At 44.2% G+C, this 17,157-nt stretch overlaps 1 protein-coding gene and 1 long non-coding RNA gene across 2 annotated transcripts in view; one reads left to right on the forward strand and one right to left on the reverse strand.

Moving 5' to 3' along the window:
* Window positions 1-268: 268 nt before the first annotated feature.
* Window positions 269-14,064, reverse strand: ESX1 (ESX homeobox 1). The gene is made up of 5 exons (XM_073358853.1): window positions 13,902-14,064; window positions 12,406-12,700; window positions 11,502-11,547; window positions 3,538-3,824; window positions 269-1,399 (listed from the first exon to the last, which is right to left on the reverse strand). The coding sequence occupies exons 1-5, from the start codon at window positions 14,002-14,004 to the stop codon at window positions 1,174-1,176; spliced, it is 957 nt and encodes a 318-aa protein (XP_073214954.1). The 5' UTR covers window positions 14,005-14,064; the 3' UTR covers window positions 269-1,173.
* Window positions 13,703-17,157, forward strand: part of LOC140916956 (uncharacterized) — a 107,968-nt gene continuing 104,513 nt past the window's right edge. Inside the window, exons 1-2 of the long non-coding RNA XR_012160694.1 lie at window positions 13,703-13,954; window positions 15,726-15,830. This is a non-coding gene — a long non-coding RNA (uncharacterized LOC140916956). The remainder of the gene's footprint in view (window positions 13,955-15,725; window positions 15,831-17,157) is intronic.

A 17,157-nucleotide genomic window follows, 5' to 3' on the forward strand; every position in this document is an offset into this window, starting at 1 on the left:
AATGGGATGATACTTACCCTCCTTTATAACACACTTTGGTATTTCTAGATCAAGAGCTATAGAAGAGCTAGGTGTTGTTCTTCTCACCCCCATTTTACAGCTGGGGAAACTGAGGCAGACACAGCCAAGGGCTTGCCCAAGGGTTTTTGTAAATTTAATGTCTAGTCGCCAGAACCTCATTTTTTACTCTTCCCAATAATCATTTCAAGGACATTTTTTTAAAGACCCATTAATAAGTTTCACTGCAATCTGAATGTACTTAGGCATACAATATACTTTGAAAGAGATTTACAAATAATGAGAGTTAACTTAATGATAATGGTCTGCTACTATTTGCCACCAGTCACACTAAAAACAGCCAGAAACCTTGCGGTTAAAACTAGTAACTACTCACTGATATATATTGAATTACACACAATTTACTGCACAGAAACAACTATTTCTTACAGGACACAACTTTCATTTTACAAAGTGATCTATCGTCAAAGACTAAAGCTTAGGATATAATTATTAAAACATTGCCGCATTGAACATATAGGCAAACTTTTTTTTGTTTATTTTAGTTTGAAACAAGATACATTTTGTACAAACCTAGTTTTGAATCAAAGCCCAAAATTCAAAATATGTCACACCTCATTCCTGATCATTCTGTTTACTTTGTGAAATTTCACTGGCATTTGTACTTCAACGTGAAGCATGATCTTTAAATTAAGAACATACCATATATTGATTCTTAACTAGTCTAAACAATTGTAGTTACACAGTTCCTCCTGAGACATGATTTAAGGATTGTTTATAAAACTCCAGAGTTATTTCTACACAGGATTTTCAACCGTTGTGCTAATGTCCAGTACATCATGGGGTTTCACAGGAAACTCGTTCTTTACATTAGTTTTATTTATGTAGAAGAGTCAATTCCTGATGTATATCTTTTGTAATGTCAAAAATTCACCGTAGGTAGTCATTTATCAATTTGCTACATGACCGCACAATTTTGTGTTACAATAAAGGAAACCTATTTTTAGCAGGATTAAAATTTCCATCAGTCCATCTTGCAGATGGAAGACCTACGGATGGGTGGGGTTTTTTTTTATATGCCTCTGTATAACTGGATCCACTTATGGGAGAAGGCATTTGCTTTCTCCTATGCTACTGCAGTCTGCGGGAAAGTTCCTAACAAAGTTCTTTGTTAGTGTTTGTAAGACTGGATAGGAGGTTTAATTGAGGGATTTGTGCTGAATGTTCTTTCGCTTTGAGCCTTAGTGCTGCAATGCTCGACGTTTTCCTTTCAACTGCTGCCGGATCAGTGAAGGCAGTGAGAGCAGGGTCTGATGGGGGTCCTGGCGCTTTCATTAAGACTGAAGCTGTTGTCATGAGAGGATTTAAAGCATTGAGAAATCTATATTTGGGGAAAAAAAGTCAATAGTAACAAACCTAGAAGTATTTTGTAGAAGAAATATTTATCTTATTAATAACCACAGTACTAAACTGGGTTGAATTTTTTTTTAAACCAAACTTCTTCTTTGTTCCAAACTTATATTTTTTTGTTCATTAACTTGTAGCTTTTTTTTTAGCACAATAGGCAAATCCACATTGCACCTAATAAATATCACTTACTAAACTGTGAATGCAGCATAGAAGAGAGATGTTTATACCACTGCATTGCATGCAGCTATCTAGAAGTCAGTTTGTTAAATTTGCTGTCACTCTCTTAACATGTTACATCCTTTCTAAGCAAACCTTGTAATGCGGGAGATCAGCACGCTCCGTGGAAACATCAGAATACTTCATGAAGGGAACAATTTTCAGATAGGTCACTGTGCAACCAATTTGTTGTGACAAGTTATTTCATGTGAAAAGCAGGATAAAATGCATGGCAGAAGGGTGTGCTCATTAATCGGAGGCTATAATATAGGCTGTCATTTCAGAAGGGAGAGGAGTATACAGTGCTAACACAGCAGCAGCTTTCGGTTGTTTAATTTCAGCACTTGGAGCAAGCGAGACTGAGGAGCCGATCTTCAGCTATTATAAATCATCAGAGCTCCACAGAATTCAATGGAGCGCTGACAATGGACACAGGTTCAGGATCTCCCCTGAGGTCTTGGAGGCTGGGAAAGAAGACTCTGAACACAACCCTGTGCTTATTGTAGTCAATGGCAAAACTCCCATTGGGACTGGGCACATGTGTCTTCAGTAAAGGAAATGTTAACGGTACAAGTATGGCCCTGAAATGAAAGCCAATGATGTCAGCTCTGTCATTGGCAATCTGGGAACAGGGGCCATGTTCTGCTCCCCTGTGTGGGAACATCCAGTACAATTCTCTGTTTTGTAGAGCCACCTCGAGAGCTCATATCTATATCTGTTGTCGTAGATTTTAGCATGTGAAATATACACCTGTTTATACGAGATCAGACTAGAGTCCATAGTGGTCTACATTAGAACAGTCTGTCATGAAGACAAGGGCCCACTGACTTCAATGGGGCCAGGATTTCACCCAACATGCACAACTGCACTTTAAACAGTAACTATGTTGAATGACTTTCACTAGGGTTTACAGCTAATTTAGGGCCAAATCCTGCTTATTTTACTCAAGTTGTCCCAGTGAGTAAGACATGTGGGAGCTGGCCTTTTAAATAACTTTTTATATTATTCCTTTAAATAGACAGAATCCATACTGTAACACTGGAACACACATTTATTTAAGGCACCTGTGAATTGCTTACTGCTATTAAGCTATTGTACTGCATAAGAACATCCATACTGCGTCAGACCAAAGGTCCATCTAGCCCAGTATCCTGTCTTCCGACATTGGCCAATGCCAGGAGCCTCAGAGGGAATGAACGGAACAGGTAATCATCAAGTGATCCATCCCCTGTTGCCCATTCCCAGCCTCTGGCAAACAGAGGGTAGGGACACCATCCCTGCCCAACCTGGCTAATAGCCATTGATGAACCTATCCTCCATGAACTTATCTAGTTCTTTTTTTGAACCCTGTTATGGTCTTGGCCTTCACAACATCCTCTCACAAGGAGTTCCACAGGTTGACTGTGTGTTGTGTGAAAAAATACTTCCTTTTGTTTGTTCTAAACCTGCTGCCTATTAATTTCATTTGGTGACCCCTAGTTCTTGTGTTATGAGGAGTAGAGTAAATAACATTTCCTTATTTACTTTCTCCACACCAGTCATGATTTTATAGACCTCTATCATATTCCCCCTTAGTCGTCTCTTTTCCAAGGTGAAAAGTTCCAGACATATTAATCTCTCCTCATATGGCAGCCATTCCATACCCCTAATAATTTTTGTTTCCCTTTTCTGGACCTGTTCCAATTCCAATATATCTTTTTTGAGATGGGGTGACCACATCTGCATGCAGTATTCAAGATGTGGGCATATCATAGAAGTATATAGAGGCAATATGGTATTTTTGTCTTATTATCTATCCCTTTCTTTTACACCTCAAAGTTTAAAAGAAAGGGATAGATAAAACAAAAAACCTTGAGGTTTAAAAGAAAAATACTTAAAATACACTCTCTGTACCTTCCAAAATGGGGACTTAAAACTGGATTTCTGAAGAGAGATGTCCAGGCAAGACTGCTGAGACCAAACGGCCCTAAGCTTGCAGGGCTGAATGCTGGAGTTACAGATGGCATAGCTATTGTTGAAAGTGGCATTGATCTCCATGCATGGTCCAGAAGAGGAGACTGACTCAATGGAATGTCCAAGAACAGACCCAATGGATGCGTTAAGGAGAGTCCTGGAACGTTCCCTAACATTTCAGTTTTTTCACGTTTCCTCCATTTTGCCCTTCTGTTTTGAAACCAGACCTTCAGAGAGAGAATACAAAAGGGTTAGCTAGACTGATTTTGTTGTTGCTTTTATCAGCTATGGTAGGCCATGACGCACATGGCATAGTAGTGACCTTTATTTTAAAAGTACAGTTTCTATGTAGAAAGGTTCTGTTTATAAAGTGTTTATTATTAATTAATAGATGTCATAAACATGTTTACGGATTTGAGTAGTATCTGTTGTAGGCATATTAGTAAACGGTGTTATTGGTTATAAGCCATAGTAATATGCAATCTATAACCTGTTGGACTCTAACTATTGACTATCCAGTAAACAATGAGAACAGCTTTTAATAATTTATTACTCCTTTATTAATTGAGCCTCCAAATATGACCTCCCGCCCTCTCCAAATCAGAAGGTGGCTATCTCAGTCCATGCAATTTAAGAAGCAATTTAATCATAACTGAAATAATTTTTAATCAAATCCATGAGGGTGACTTAAATGCCTAATAGTCTGGCTGACTCACTACATAGATCAGTATTTAAAATTTTTTTTAGATGCTCTTATTACTTGCCATGACTCAAACTGATGTCATATATAGTTATGTGAAACTGATTAACCCTGTTATAGTACTATAGAAATCCATGTTACTCAAGACACCAAATATATTCAGATACTTGAGAGATCTGGTAACCAGGAGTCAATAAAACAGGGAGACATGCTGGTAGTTTCTTAGACACAGGGCTTTGGATGGTAAGGAGTCTACTGTACAGTGTACTTTTGTACAGTAAACTGTTTATTATATCAACTTCTCTTTGCAAGGCTGCACTATTAATTATTTTAGCCTATGGAGTATATTAAAAAGTAACAGAGAAGTGAGACTAGAATTTAATCTACTCTGACAACTGATATCACACCATTTTTTTTGCAATTTTGACTCTGTCTTGGAGTATTCTCCCTTGGGTCCCTAGATATGTGTGCGCACTAAGGTGAGAATGCATTGTGAAGTATATAGCAGAGATGGGCTGAAACCAGAATCTCAGATAGGAATGCTCCCAAGGCTGAGGATTAAAAAATCTAAATTTTCTCAAATGTTGAGATGTTCTAATTCAGGTAGAGAGATACATTCAAACTGAATTCTGAACTGTATCTAGGCTTGGATCAAAGATTTTAGTTTGGGCCTATCATCTCTAACACAGATTTTATATCTAGCCACTACTGAAATTCAATAAGCCATTAGCAGAAGTTTTCATATAATATAATGATCTGTATTAATTGGTACATTAATAGTCCCCCAAAGAGGAGTAAATATTTACTACAGAGAATGCTAAATAAATATATGGATATAAATAGACACTTCTTCCATCTGTAGGTGCAGCATTATAAAACCAAACTGTTCAAGTAAGATGATCAAAACATTCTAGTGTGTGGAGAGAATTATTATATTTTTAAAATGACTGATGAGTCACATTACATTTTTGTAATTATTTTTATCAGAAGTCTCTAATATTAGTGCAACTATGGTCTGGGAGTTAGAGCAGGGCTGACTGGGGATCACTGACTTGCTCTGATCTTGGGCAAGTTGTTTGCGCTCTCTATTTGATTTAGTTTACCTGTCTGTTAAGATATACTAGCATCTGCTTCACAAAGAGCTTTTCGATGCTTATTTGAATAATAATTGTAAAGTGCCAAGAGCTTCTGAAGAAAAGCCCTATAGAAGTGAAAAGTGGTTAATACCCAGAGTACATTGCTATACGGTAATGTATTGCTCGCCTTGGTATCACAAGCCTGATCTTTTTCCTTTAAGTCAATGGCAAAACTCCTATTGAGTTCAAAGAAGACAGGATTGGGCCACGCATCAGCCTCACTAAAATATATTACAATATATATAATAAGGAGCGAAAAGATACTGTAATAAGGTACCCACATGGCATAGGTCTTGTGAATGCTTATTCACAGGGACCTGAAGAAGCAGTGACTAGTTGAGTACATCTTTTGTTTCGATCTTTTTTTTTAAAGCTACCAATATTCTGTGAAAACTCTAGTGACTTTGCAAAAATAATGGTGTCTTTTTCCTCTGGGCAACTAACGTACACTTCGTGTTTAGGTCTGTTGGCAAGGAGATTGGTGTTTTTGAACCGAGAAGTGAACAATGGAAAATATCGCACATTTGACAAAATCTGGCACAATAGTGTTGAACAATAAATAATCTTAGGGTCACAAGGTCTAACAGATCTGAGATTGTAAAGGGTCAAATTTCTTATAGGGGATAGCTGAACTAGTGAAATGCTGGAAATCTATATCTACAGATGGGAGCCAGCTGCAGGAAAGAGACACTTTCAGTTGCGTTCATTCAGCTTTAGGCGTCGGCTAAATTTAATTAAATTATTTTTACAAGGTTTACTGGTTGAATAGCAGCCTCCAATCACTTGCCAATAAGCATCATAAATGGACCTAGAGCTGGTATCTCAGAAGGAAAATAAAACCACTAGCTCTAAGCCACCAGTGCTCCCCCCTAGAATGGAGTTCAAAGGACTAAAAGAGTAGTGAGAATATTACATGACACTTGTGCCTCACGTTTGGGCAGCAGATGAAGAACATTGTACTTCGCAGTGTTGCTAGTTTCTTTATCCTGTACAAGCATTTTGACCCCTTTTCTAAACATAGCAAAAGACAAGTGCTACGTGTATGAGAGAATATATTAATACTGTTGTGAAACCTAATTAAGCATTTTTTTCTGTCTGCTCCAAACAGAGAAACTGAATAAGAAGTGAAATGTTTGCTACCTTAAAATGTTAAAATAATTCCTTTAATTTACTTTTATGTAATCTATACAGCTGTCTTTTATGATTCCAATATTATTGCTTGTCTGCTGTGCAGACTGTAAATCCAGTGTAACAACTGATTTCAATTGGCCATCAATTATTGTATTTATCTAATTTCTTTTAAAATCTAAACTGAATTTGGACTATCAGCACTAAAAGCCATTATTTAGGTCTAAAATCCCAATCTTGAACTCCTTGCCTGGGCAAAATTCACATTAATATGAGTGATAAATGGGGCATAAACATATATCTTACTTAACAGTGACATCATAAACAGACAGTACTTTCAAAACTTTAGCATTTATATTATTATAAATAACATTTAGATTATTTAATACAAGCATAAAAATGACTAATTTTTGCTACTGATTAATAGAAGAGTTCAACTGCCTTTAAAAATAATTTAGCTTTACATTTTTAGATCATTACATTTCTGTCAGGTTACCAGAATAGTTTGCACCTATACACAGATGTGTACAAACTTGCAGCATGGAATATGCCATGTATAGGGTTTAGCCTCTTGGGCTAAATATATTCAGAATAATGTGTTAGAGGTATGTAATAAAGAAGAGTGAATTGTAGACTCCTGGAGTCATTACAGTTTTGATCAGTTTTTTAAATGTAACAAGAATGGACTATAAACCAGGGTATATTAAATACTGCATGTTATTTTTGTAATTATTGATAGATTCTGAATGTATCCTAAAAGTTATTCCTATGCCAAGAATTTCATTAGAAATTGAAATTATCATTCATAATCCAAATTTAGAAGCACTTGGTGTTTTGAGAATAATTAAAAACTTTAACTATGCAATTTTAAGAGAAGAGCTGACTGAATGTAAAGTCAGTTTTCAATTTAGTCTTTTCTGGAGACTTTAAATCCCCTCAAAATCATGTGAATTAAAACACTTTCTGATACATAAAAAACAAGTTATATTATATTTGTGATTAGCCATAGTGTATCTTTGTTGCTGAGACTGATCTCGGGATTATTAGCAAATAATATCACAACGATGTTCAGTTTGCAGTAATCCTTATTACTTTATAAGTGAGTGCTTTACCAATGATACCCATGGTGACGAATCAACCAGTTGATGTTTCGAACTTTTTCAGGTTAGAACTTTTTAAGATGTTCTTATTTTTTCTCCCCAGACCAATGATCTACACTAATAATGAGAAACAAGCCTGTTAACAGAAGCGAAGTATGGACTCAAACAAAAATGCTGCTGGAAGTCCATAAAGGATGGCTTCCAAGCAGGACAGGATTTACCAGACTTTCCTATCATTCCTTTCCCATGGTATGGAAAAATATATGGGTCCCCTGGGAAGCATTTTCAAAGAGGTTACATGGGAAATCTCTCTAGGTGGGAGAAATAGCTGAAATACGTGGTGCATTCTGGAATGAGATGGGAATAAGATAGTTGTCCATTTTTCTTTCTTGCAGGGTCACTTCCAATTAGGACTCAATGAAATGCAACAGTTTCTGCTGACTCCGATAAGAGAAAATATTGTGCCTGCTCCCCATTTTATCTGGCTGTGTGTATAAAAACCACTGCCCCAGGAAGAGGTACAGCAGGTGTCTCTCCAGAGAAGCAAATATCAGTTTGAAAAGCAACGGGCTGTTCTGCTGCCTCAGATATGACAACTCTGCGTTAAATTAGCGTCACAGAGAGTTACTTTTGAGCAGGTCAGGAAGATACCATTACAGTATATTTTAAAATGGTCTGTAAACATACCCTGCTATCTGAGCACTTCAGAATCTTTAGTGTATTTATCCTCACAATACCCGGGTGAGCTATTATGTCCATTTTACAGTTGGGGGAATGAGACCCAGAGACCAAGTGACTTGCCCAAGGTACTTGTCTATGGCAGAGCAGGGAATTGAACCTCCATCTCATGTTAGCAACCAAACCACTCTGCCTATGACTCATAAGAGTCTAGCCTCCTGAGGGCTGTAATACTGGGGTCTTCATCTCAGTTGTTGGGTTTCATGTATGGGTGCTGAGTGGTGGTGATGACCTGTGATATATAAGAGCTCAGGGTAGATACTCTGATGGTCCCTTCTGGCCTTGAATTCTATGATGCTGGAATATCTTTCCTCTCAATATTTGCCTAGTACTCTTACGTGGCTATGCCACTGAAAGTTCTGTTCTTTTTGATGACATTCATAGGAAGCTTGGGTTCAAATCATCAACATGATCCCTTTTGCCGTATGCCAATGTCTCAAAAAAGACATCGAACAGTGCAACCCAACTGCATGCAATTGGCAAGCCCCATATGAGAAGGTGAGAATGGGACTGTGGAAATGATGGGTGGGGTTAACAGTTTTGCATCCGTGTTCATTTTACGGGAGAAACGTGTGGCTGTCATGTGTTACGGTATTTTAGTTACTAGTAGCATTGGTGATATTTATGTTGGGGTGTGTGTGGGGGGGGGCATTTTCTTTCCTTAAAGTTCATAAAATAACTTAGCTGTGGGGTTGAGATGAAAAAGGTGACAAAGCTTGCTCACACGTATAAAATCATTGAGCACTGGATGTAATATATAAATTGTCTAAGAGCTTTCCCTGATGGCTGGAAGTTCTCTTTCCCAGTCTCCAAGGCCCAGATCCTCACAGGTATTTAGGCTCCTAACTTCCACTTGACATCAATGGATTTTAGCCTACTTATCTTTAAGGATCTGGGTCCAAGTGTTAAAATATGGAAAGATGAGGAAATTCAAGACTTCTGGGGCCAGCTCCTCAGCCAGTGTAAACTGTCATTGCTCCATTGACTTCAATTGAACTACAATTTACACAAGTTGAGCATCTGGCCCCGCTGGTGGAGTGTGAGGAGAAACAGAGATGAGTCTGTGAGTAAGCCTGCCAAATCAGGGAAGAGGCTGCAAAGCATATCATACTCATGAAAACTGAACAGTACGTGCTAGGAGCCAAGTTATGACTGCAGCTTGCAGCTGGACTGACATGCAAAGTAATTCATTCAATATCCGATGTACAGTATGTGCGGAGGTTAGTATAACTTGATTGGTTTTGTGCTAATTTGGACCCTTAATGATCTGTTTGAAACTAAATTTTTAACAAGATTTAATGTTTGCTATGTATACACTATTTTTTTTTAAAGCTAACAGAGTCAATGAGTTAATACCAGAGTTAATACTTTTTTAAAAGGAACTGTTAATTATGGGTGTTTAGAACCAAGGACAGGCTTCTTTAGAAGACTGCAGTATGGAAGATTGGTTACACAATCTTTGCACCTGTATGCTTAAGGTTTTGTCTGATGTTCCATTATAACTGCCCAACCTAGTAATACAAATTCCTTTCAAGTAAACATTCTCATCTCAGTCTCAGAATAATCTTTTAACCATTTTTTAAAAAACAGTGCAGACATTTTCAAGTTAAATTGGGGCAGGAGATGGTAAATGAATACTTTTGTGAACTACATAAATAATTGCTTAGATGTAGAACACAATATTCAACTAATCATTGGTTCACAACACGATCTAACCATTTTGGGTCCTTTTATTGTTTTGGTCAAAAACCAAAACATCAGATTTTGGCACTGCAAAAGAAACTGCATGAATATTTTTGCAATGCTAATGTGGACTTTTACAAAAACTAAATACAGAGATTTCTAAAAATGCCAGTGTGCATTTAATTTTGGACCATTACAGACCAGTGGTAAAAATGCATTTTTAAGTGTACATCTAGAAAAGGCTACTATCTCAAATGTTATGGTTAGTGGTTTTGTCTCAGATTTAATAAGGGAGGACATGTCCAGGATATTTCTCCTTTCTTTAAAAAACAAATATTGAGGAGAAAAAAACCTGCTAAAAAAGGGTGCAGTTGCAACACTAGCTGACAAATGTCAGACAATTACAAAAGTATCTACATTCTGAACTCCGACACAATACTATTGTCCCCAATTCTGTTTTTAAATATTTTTTCCGGTGGAGGAAATTATAGTGAAAAAGCATCAAATTTTTCTGTGAATCTTTAGACTTTTGTTGGCTTGTTTCAGAACTTTAAGATTTAAATATAAAATAGCATTTAAACAATATGCACACAACTCCTTCAAATCCACAAACAGATGTTTAAATAGTTTAGACCAGTGGCTCTCAACCTTTCCAAACTATTGTACCCCTTTCAGGAGTCTGATTTGTCTTGTGTCCCCCTAAATTTCGCCTCACTTAAAAACCACTTGCTTACAAAATCAGACATTAAAAATAGCAAAAGTGTCACAGTACGCTATTTCTGAAAAATTGCTTACTTTCTAATCTTTACCATATAATTATAAAATAAATATAAATATTGTACTTACATTTCAGTGCATAGTATATAGAGCAGTATAAACAAGTCATTGTCTCTATGAAATTTTAGTTTGTACTGACTTCGCAAGAGCTTTTTATAAAACTAGGCAAAAATTTAGATGAGTTGATGTACCCCCTGAAAGACCTCTGCATACCCTCAGCGATATGCGTACCCCTGGCTGAGAACCACTGGTTTAGACAAGATGCAAAGCCTATTTTAAATGATCATTTATTGTTTGCTGAAGTGTATTGATATTATATCTGACAATTACTATATTTTATTTTGACGTTTCTGGTTTTGGGGGGGTGGGATACTAAAAACGTCTCCTCCTTCCTTCTTTTAAATTCAAAGCTCTGATTGCATTTGGTCCTCTTTTGTCGGATAATATGGAATAACAGCTGCTAGCTTTTTTACATCCTTTACAGCAACACTTCTCAACCTGAGTGAGCTGGAAAAATAAAAAAGCCAACAGCACTGAAGAAAACATTTAACACTTAATTTTAAGCTAAGAATGTTTATACATATCAAAAGGCAGTGTATTCCGTCAAAACTAGGTCCCTGTTCTTTAGTACCTGTTACTCACCTGAACTCTGGCTTCTGTTAAATCCAGACGCAGTGCTAGCTCCTCTCTGCAGAAGAGCCAAATATCATTTAGTATTTCAATCTTTAGTCACAAAAAAGGGTTGGCTTCATCAGGCCCCATCACACACTGAGAGTTCATCCGATGAAGTGAGCTGTAGCTCAGGAAAGCTTATGCTCAGATAAATTTCTTAGTCTCTAAGGTGCCACAAGTCCACCTTTTCTTTTTGAGAGCTCATTAAAAGCCAAATCAGATCCCCTGCTCTTTACAGGTGATTTCTAATCTAGAAGCCGCTGCATAGTGCCTCCCAGTCTGAGAATATATAAACAGTCACATTCAACTGGGAGGTTTTTACACCCCCCCCCCAGCTCACACCCCGGTAACTGCATTAGGACCGCTAAGACAGCAGTAAGGGGATGTAAGATCTGAGACCCCCCTCGCACACCATAGTGCCCTGATTTCACCTCGATTCCCACTTCATGCGAGCGCGGAATCGCATGTGCTCCGGCTCTTCCTTTAAAGCTGGCGATTACCGTCCATCCCTGAGCTATTCCCCATTGCTTCAAGTGCTTTTCCTATCCTTTCACGGCTCGCTCTCCTGGGGGCTCCCTGCCATTACAGACCCTGGGTTCATTCAGTCTGGTTTATTCCCTGCACCCGAGAGTGGCATTTACAGGGCAGTGACCATTTCAAGGTCTGGCCCCGCTGCCTCGGGGGAGGAATCTCTCTTTGAAGCCCCCTGGACCCAGTCGAAACTTTTGGGAGAGAGGCCGCAGTCAGGGCCCGACCCTCCCAAAGGAGGGCAGCGTCGCCCGGCATCTGGCCCTACAGGGCTGCTGGGAAGGGCCGGGCCGGGCCGCGCTGGGGCGGGGTGGCCCCTGGCGGAGCGGCCCGGCCCCGCTCCTACCTGGTGAACACGTCCGGGTAGTGGCACTTGCGGAACGCCCGCTCCAGCTGCTCCAGCTGCAAGTTGCTGAACGTGGTGCGATAGCGCCGCTGCTTCCGCTTCAGCGGCCCCGGCGCCTCGGCCGCGGCCGCGGGGGCAGAGCCGGAGAGACCGGCCGCCGGCTCCCCCGGGCCGCCGCTGCCCCTCGCCGCGTCCTCCTCCGCCGCGTCCTCCGCCGCCCAGGCGCCGGGGACCGGGCGCTTCTCTGCCGCCAGCGGCGCGGGGCGGGGCTCGGGCGGCTCCGTGGGGTCCCCGCCTGGGGAGAGGGAGAGAAGCGGGAGAATGAGCCGGGGGCCCGGCCTCTGCGCTGCCCCGGGGAGCTCCGCACTGGGGGAACCAGCAGGGCGCCCCGGTCCCCCATCCGTCCCCGGCGGGTGGGGCTGGCAGGGCGCCCCGATCCCCCCCCATCCGTCCCCGGCGGGTGGGGCTGGCAGGGCGCCCCGGTCCCCCCCATCCGTCCCCGGCGGGTGGGGCTGGCAGGGCGCCCCGGTCCCCCATCCGTCCCCGGCGGGTGGGGCTGGCAGGGCGCCCCGGTCCCCCCCATCCGTCCCCGGCGGGTGGGGCTGGCAGGGCGCCCTGGTCCCCCATCCATCCATCCCCGGCGGGTGGGGCTGGCAGGGCGTCCCGGTCCCCCCCTCATCCGTCCCCGGCGGGTGGGGCTGGCAGGGCGCCCCGGTCCCCCATCCATCCATCCCCGGCGGGTGGGGCTGGCAGGGCGCCCCGGTCCCCCCCTCATCTATCCCCGGCGGGTGGGGGCTGGCAGGGCGCCCCGGTCCCCCCCATCCATCCCCGGAGGGTGGGGGCTGGCAGGGCGCCCCGATCCCCCCCCATCCATCCCCGGCGGGTGGGGGCTGGCAGGGCGCCCCGGTCCCCCATCCATCCCCGGCGGGTGAGGGCTGGCAGGGCGCCCCCATCCCCTCATCGATCCCCGGCGGGTGAGGGCTGGCAGGGCGCCCCCATCCCCTCATCGATCCCCGGCGGGTGAGGGCTGGCAGGGCGCCCCCATCCCCGCATCGATCCCCGGCGGGTGGGGGCTGGCAGGGCGCCCCGATCCCCCCCCATCCATCCCCGGCGGGTGGGGGCTGGCAGGGCGCCCCGATCCCCCCCCATCCATCCCCGGCGGGTGGGGGCTGGCAGGGCGCCCCGATCCCCCCCCATCCATCCCCGGCGGGTGGGGGCTGGCAGGGCGCCCCGATCCCCCCCCATCCATCCCCGGCGGGTGGGGGCTGGCAGGGCGCCCCGATCCCCTCATCGATCCCCGGCGGGTGGGGGCTGGCAGGGCGCCCCGATCCCCCCCATCCATCCCCGGCGGGTGGGGGCTGGCAGGGCGCCCCGATCCCCTCATCGATCCCCGGCGGGTGAGGCTGGCAGGGCGCCCCGATCCCCTCATCGATCCCCGGCGGGTGAGGCTGGCAGGGCGCCCCGTCCCGGCTGCTCCCGGGCAGGGTCCCGCTCACCTTGCCGCCTGGCGGCGGGGCTCCGGCCCAGGATGCTGTCGATGAAGTAGGAGGTGAGCAGGTGCAGGGCGGGGGCGGCCGGCGCGGGGGCTGCGCTCTGCATGGCTGCGGACTGGCACCGGGCAGAGCCCCGGCTCCGCGCCGGGTTTTATTGGTGCCGGCAGCGACCGGCTCGGCGCCCGGGTATTAGCATTTCATTAGCGCGCTGGCGTCAAGGCCGGGGGTGGGACCCGCACTGGGGCCGGGTTCGCAGCCTGGCCAGGCGGGGAGGGGTGCCACCCCCTGGGAGCCTGGCGGGGGGAGGTGCCAGACAACACTCCCTTCCTCCAGTCTCTGCCCGGTGCCCGCTATCCCCTGCTGCCTTGGAAAGTGGGTGCCTCCCCCAGAGCCTTTGCCACGATGTGGTGACATGGGAGGAAGCCCCCGCTGGGGAGAACTGGGCCCTCTGGAGAGGCAATCGCCTCTGCAGGTTGTATGCGGCTGGGGAGGTGGGTACCTGTGTACAGGAGAAAGGGCAGATCTCTTGTCATGGGGTTCGCTCTGCACTATTGGCTACAAATGGCGGGCCAGATTCTGAGCTCCCCTCCAGTGGTGTAAGGCCAGAGACTTCCCTGGACTTACCAAGACATCAATCTGGCAGAAGGGAGACTAGAATCTGGCCCGCTATCACAAGCAAATGATTGCTGTTTAGTAATAGGGTACCCTTAGAGGGAACTTACATCCTGCTCCTCACTGCCATGTGGAGAGGAGGTGCAGCTCATGAAAACATCACACTGAGCTCTAGAAACACAATGCCCTTCCTTTTTTTGCACATACCCTCCATTGTGTACAATGAACTTGTACCCGCTTTCTTACTGAATCTGACTTTGGCCCTTGGAGCCCGACTCTGCAAAGTGCGGCGTTCCTTCGGGTCCTGTAAGAGCACCCAGCGTCTTGCAGGACTGGGCCCTCCCTGGCCTGTGTTCTCAAGCCTCCCATCCTCCTTTAGTGTCCCTCTTTGCTGTTACAGCAACAATCCCTCAGCAGCCGGAGGACTGCAAGCCAGCGCCTGCATGCAGACACTCAGCACAGCCATGACATGACTACAGTGCATTGCTAGAGTTCTACATAAATTAGATCAAGAGGTGACTTGATCACAGTGTATAAGTTCCTTCACAGGGATTCAGTTCCTGCTTCTAAAGGGCTCTCTAATCTAGTGGAGAAAGGCATGACAAGAACCAAGGGCTGGAAGCTGAAGCCAGATAATTTCAATTTAGAAAATAAAGCTCCCATTTGTAACAGTGAGGGTGATACCACTGGAACAAACCACCAAGGGAAGCAATGGATTCTTTGTCTCTTTGTGTCTTCAAATCCAGAGCGGATGCCTTTCTGGAAGGTATGCTTTAGCCAACCCCAAATATTGGGCTCAGTGCCGTAGTAATTGGGTGAAATTCTATAGCCTGTGCAATACAGCCGGTCAGACTAGATGATCTAGTGGTCCCTTCTGGCTTTAAAATCTAGGAATAAATTACATGCTCTTTCATCTTCCTCTCCTCCTATCCACCCAGCTGCACGTGAATGACGCAGCGCTTCCATCTCTTGCCAAGCTGGGCCCAGCACCCAATCTTTTGCATGCCAGCTCAGTCTCCCACCACTGCCGAGCCAGACCTAGAGTTTGTTTGTTTGAAAACAAAAACTTTATTTCGCCCGAAACAATTCCACAACAAACCCATTTCTGTAGCACCTTCCAGCCTAGACTCTCTGAAAGTCCTTACCGATGCTAATTAATTAACCTCATAATACCCCTGTGAGAGAGAGAGACATATTATCATCCCTATTTTACAGAAATGGAGGCCCAGTGAGATGATCTACCCCAAAAATTCATGTCAGAGCTGGTGATGCAACCCTGATCGCTTGACTACAAGACCATCTTTCCTTCTCTTCGATCCCGTAAGTCCATACATTTATCATATTAGAGCAACTACAGCGGATACCAACTCAAGTAAAAGGCAGGACAGTAGCCATAATAACCTTGGCTCTTAGTCCTCTAGGCCCCATTATTATTTACTTAGGCTAGGTCTACACTACTGCTTGAGTCGAGCTAACAGACGTTGCGCAGGGGTGTGAAAAAGACCCCCCCCCCGAGCGACACAGGTTACAGCGACCTAAGCGCTGTCCACACTGGAGCTATGTTGGTGGGAAGCTGACATAGCTTCTGCCTCTTGCAGAGGTGGAGCAGCTGTGCCGATGTAGTTCTTCTAGCGTAGACCTGCCTTGAGTTCTACTCTGCAGCCCCTTCCCACAGGCTTTGTATTGAGGTTACCTGTCAGACCAGCACTGGAGCGTTTTTGTTTGATAACCATGAATTTCCTCATAAATATATTCACCGGGGGTAGCTGGGTCTTTGGTTTAGAAGGGTCAGTGTAGCATGCTACGATAGACGTCTACTACAGCCTGTGTTCTTTCTGTATAAATTGAAAAAATATGACTGTAACCTCCATTTTCTCCAAGTTCACTCTCACACAGGCTTGAATACTGGTTACCTAATAAGTGAGTGGGAATGCTATTTCGCTGACTGTATAAGAGAATTCTATGAGGCCTATTGAACCATGTTTTATGGTTGCGGGCCATGAAGAGGTAACCAGGATGCATGTGAAATGGGTGGTTCAACTACCGCAGTTATATATTCTACCCCAGGCTGGCTCTCCATTCCTTTGGCTCCACAACGCACAAAATGGCTGAAAAATCTTCCTGTGACCCACCGTAACCCACATGCCTCTGCTGGCCCCAAAGGCTTGTGAGATATGTCAACAAAGTCTGGTGGGTCACAGGACAATTTTTTGGTCTTTGTGTGTGCATGCAGGGGAGGCTTCTGGGTGGGTTATTGCTGCTGGGAGCAAGCTGCCCCTTCCCTGGCCTGTCTGTGCTCCTGTGGGAGAATCTGAAGCTCTTTGAACCCATTGGATGTGCCCCATTTCCTGGTCACGTTCCACTAGGTGAGCACCATACCATCATACGCGGTCCATACAGAAGCTCCTGAATGTCTGAGAAAATAGCATCCGGTGCACACACAAGATCTTCATGTGAATTGATGACTCTGTGTGCTAAAATGAGGCCAGGTTAACTTATATCTTCCTTTCGAAAAACAAACAAAAAACCCCAAACCTCCAAAATACCCCAGCCCTGAACTACAATTGAAGAATCATTATCATCTGACTAGACATTCAGCATCTGCCATCTGATGCACACTGATTTTGCCACGTGTATTGTCCCACAC

Source organism: Lepidochelys kempii, chromosome 9 (assembly GCF_965140285.1).
Source record: "Lepidochelys kempii isolate rLepKem1 chromosome 9, rLepKem1.hap1, whole genome shotgun sequence".
In the NCBI taxonomy this organism is placed as follows: domain Eukaryota; kingdom Metazoa; phylum Chordata; order Testudines; family Cheloniidae; genus Lepidochelys; species Lepidochelys kempii.

Bases quoted from the DNA above. Each gene is read 5' to 3' on its own strand.
- ESX1 (XM_073358853.1), bottom strand. From the start codon at position 14,004: ATGCAGAGCGCAGCCCCCGCGCCGGCCGCCCCCGCCCTGCACCTGCTC. The intron at 11,548-12,405 runs GTAGGAGCGGGG...GCTCTTCTGCAG, and splicing joins TACCCGGACGTGTTCACCAG to AGAGGAGCTAGCACTGCGTC. The intron at 1,400-3,537 runs GTACAGAGAGTG...CCCCAAATATAG, and splicing joins TTAAGTCCCCATTTTGGAAG to ATTTCTCAATGCTTTAAATC.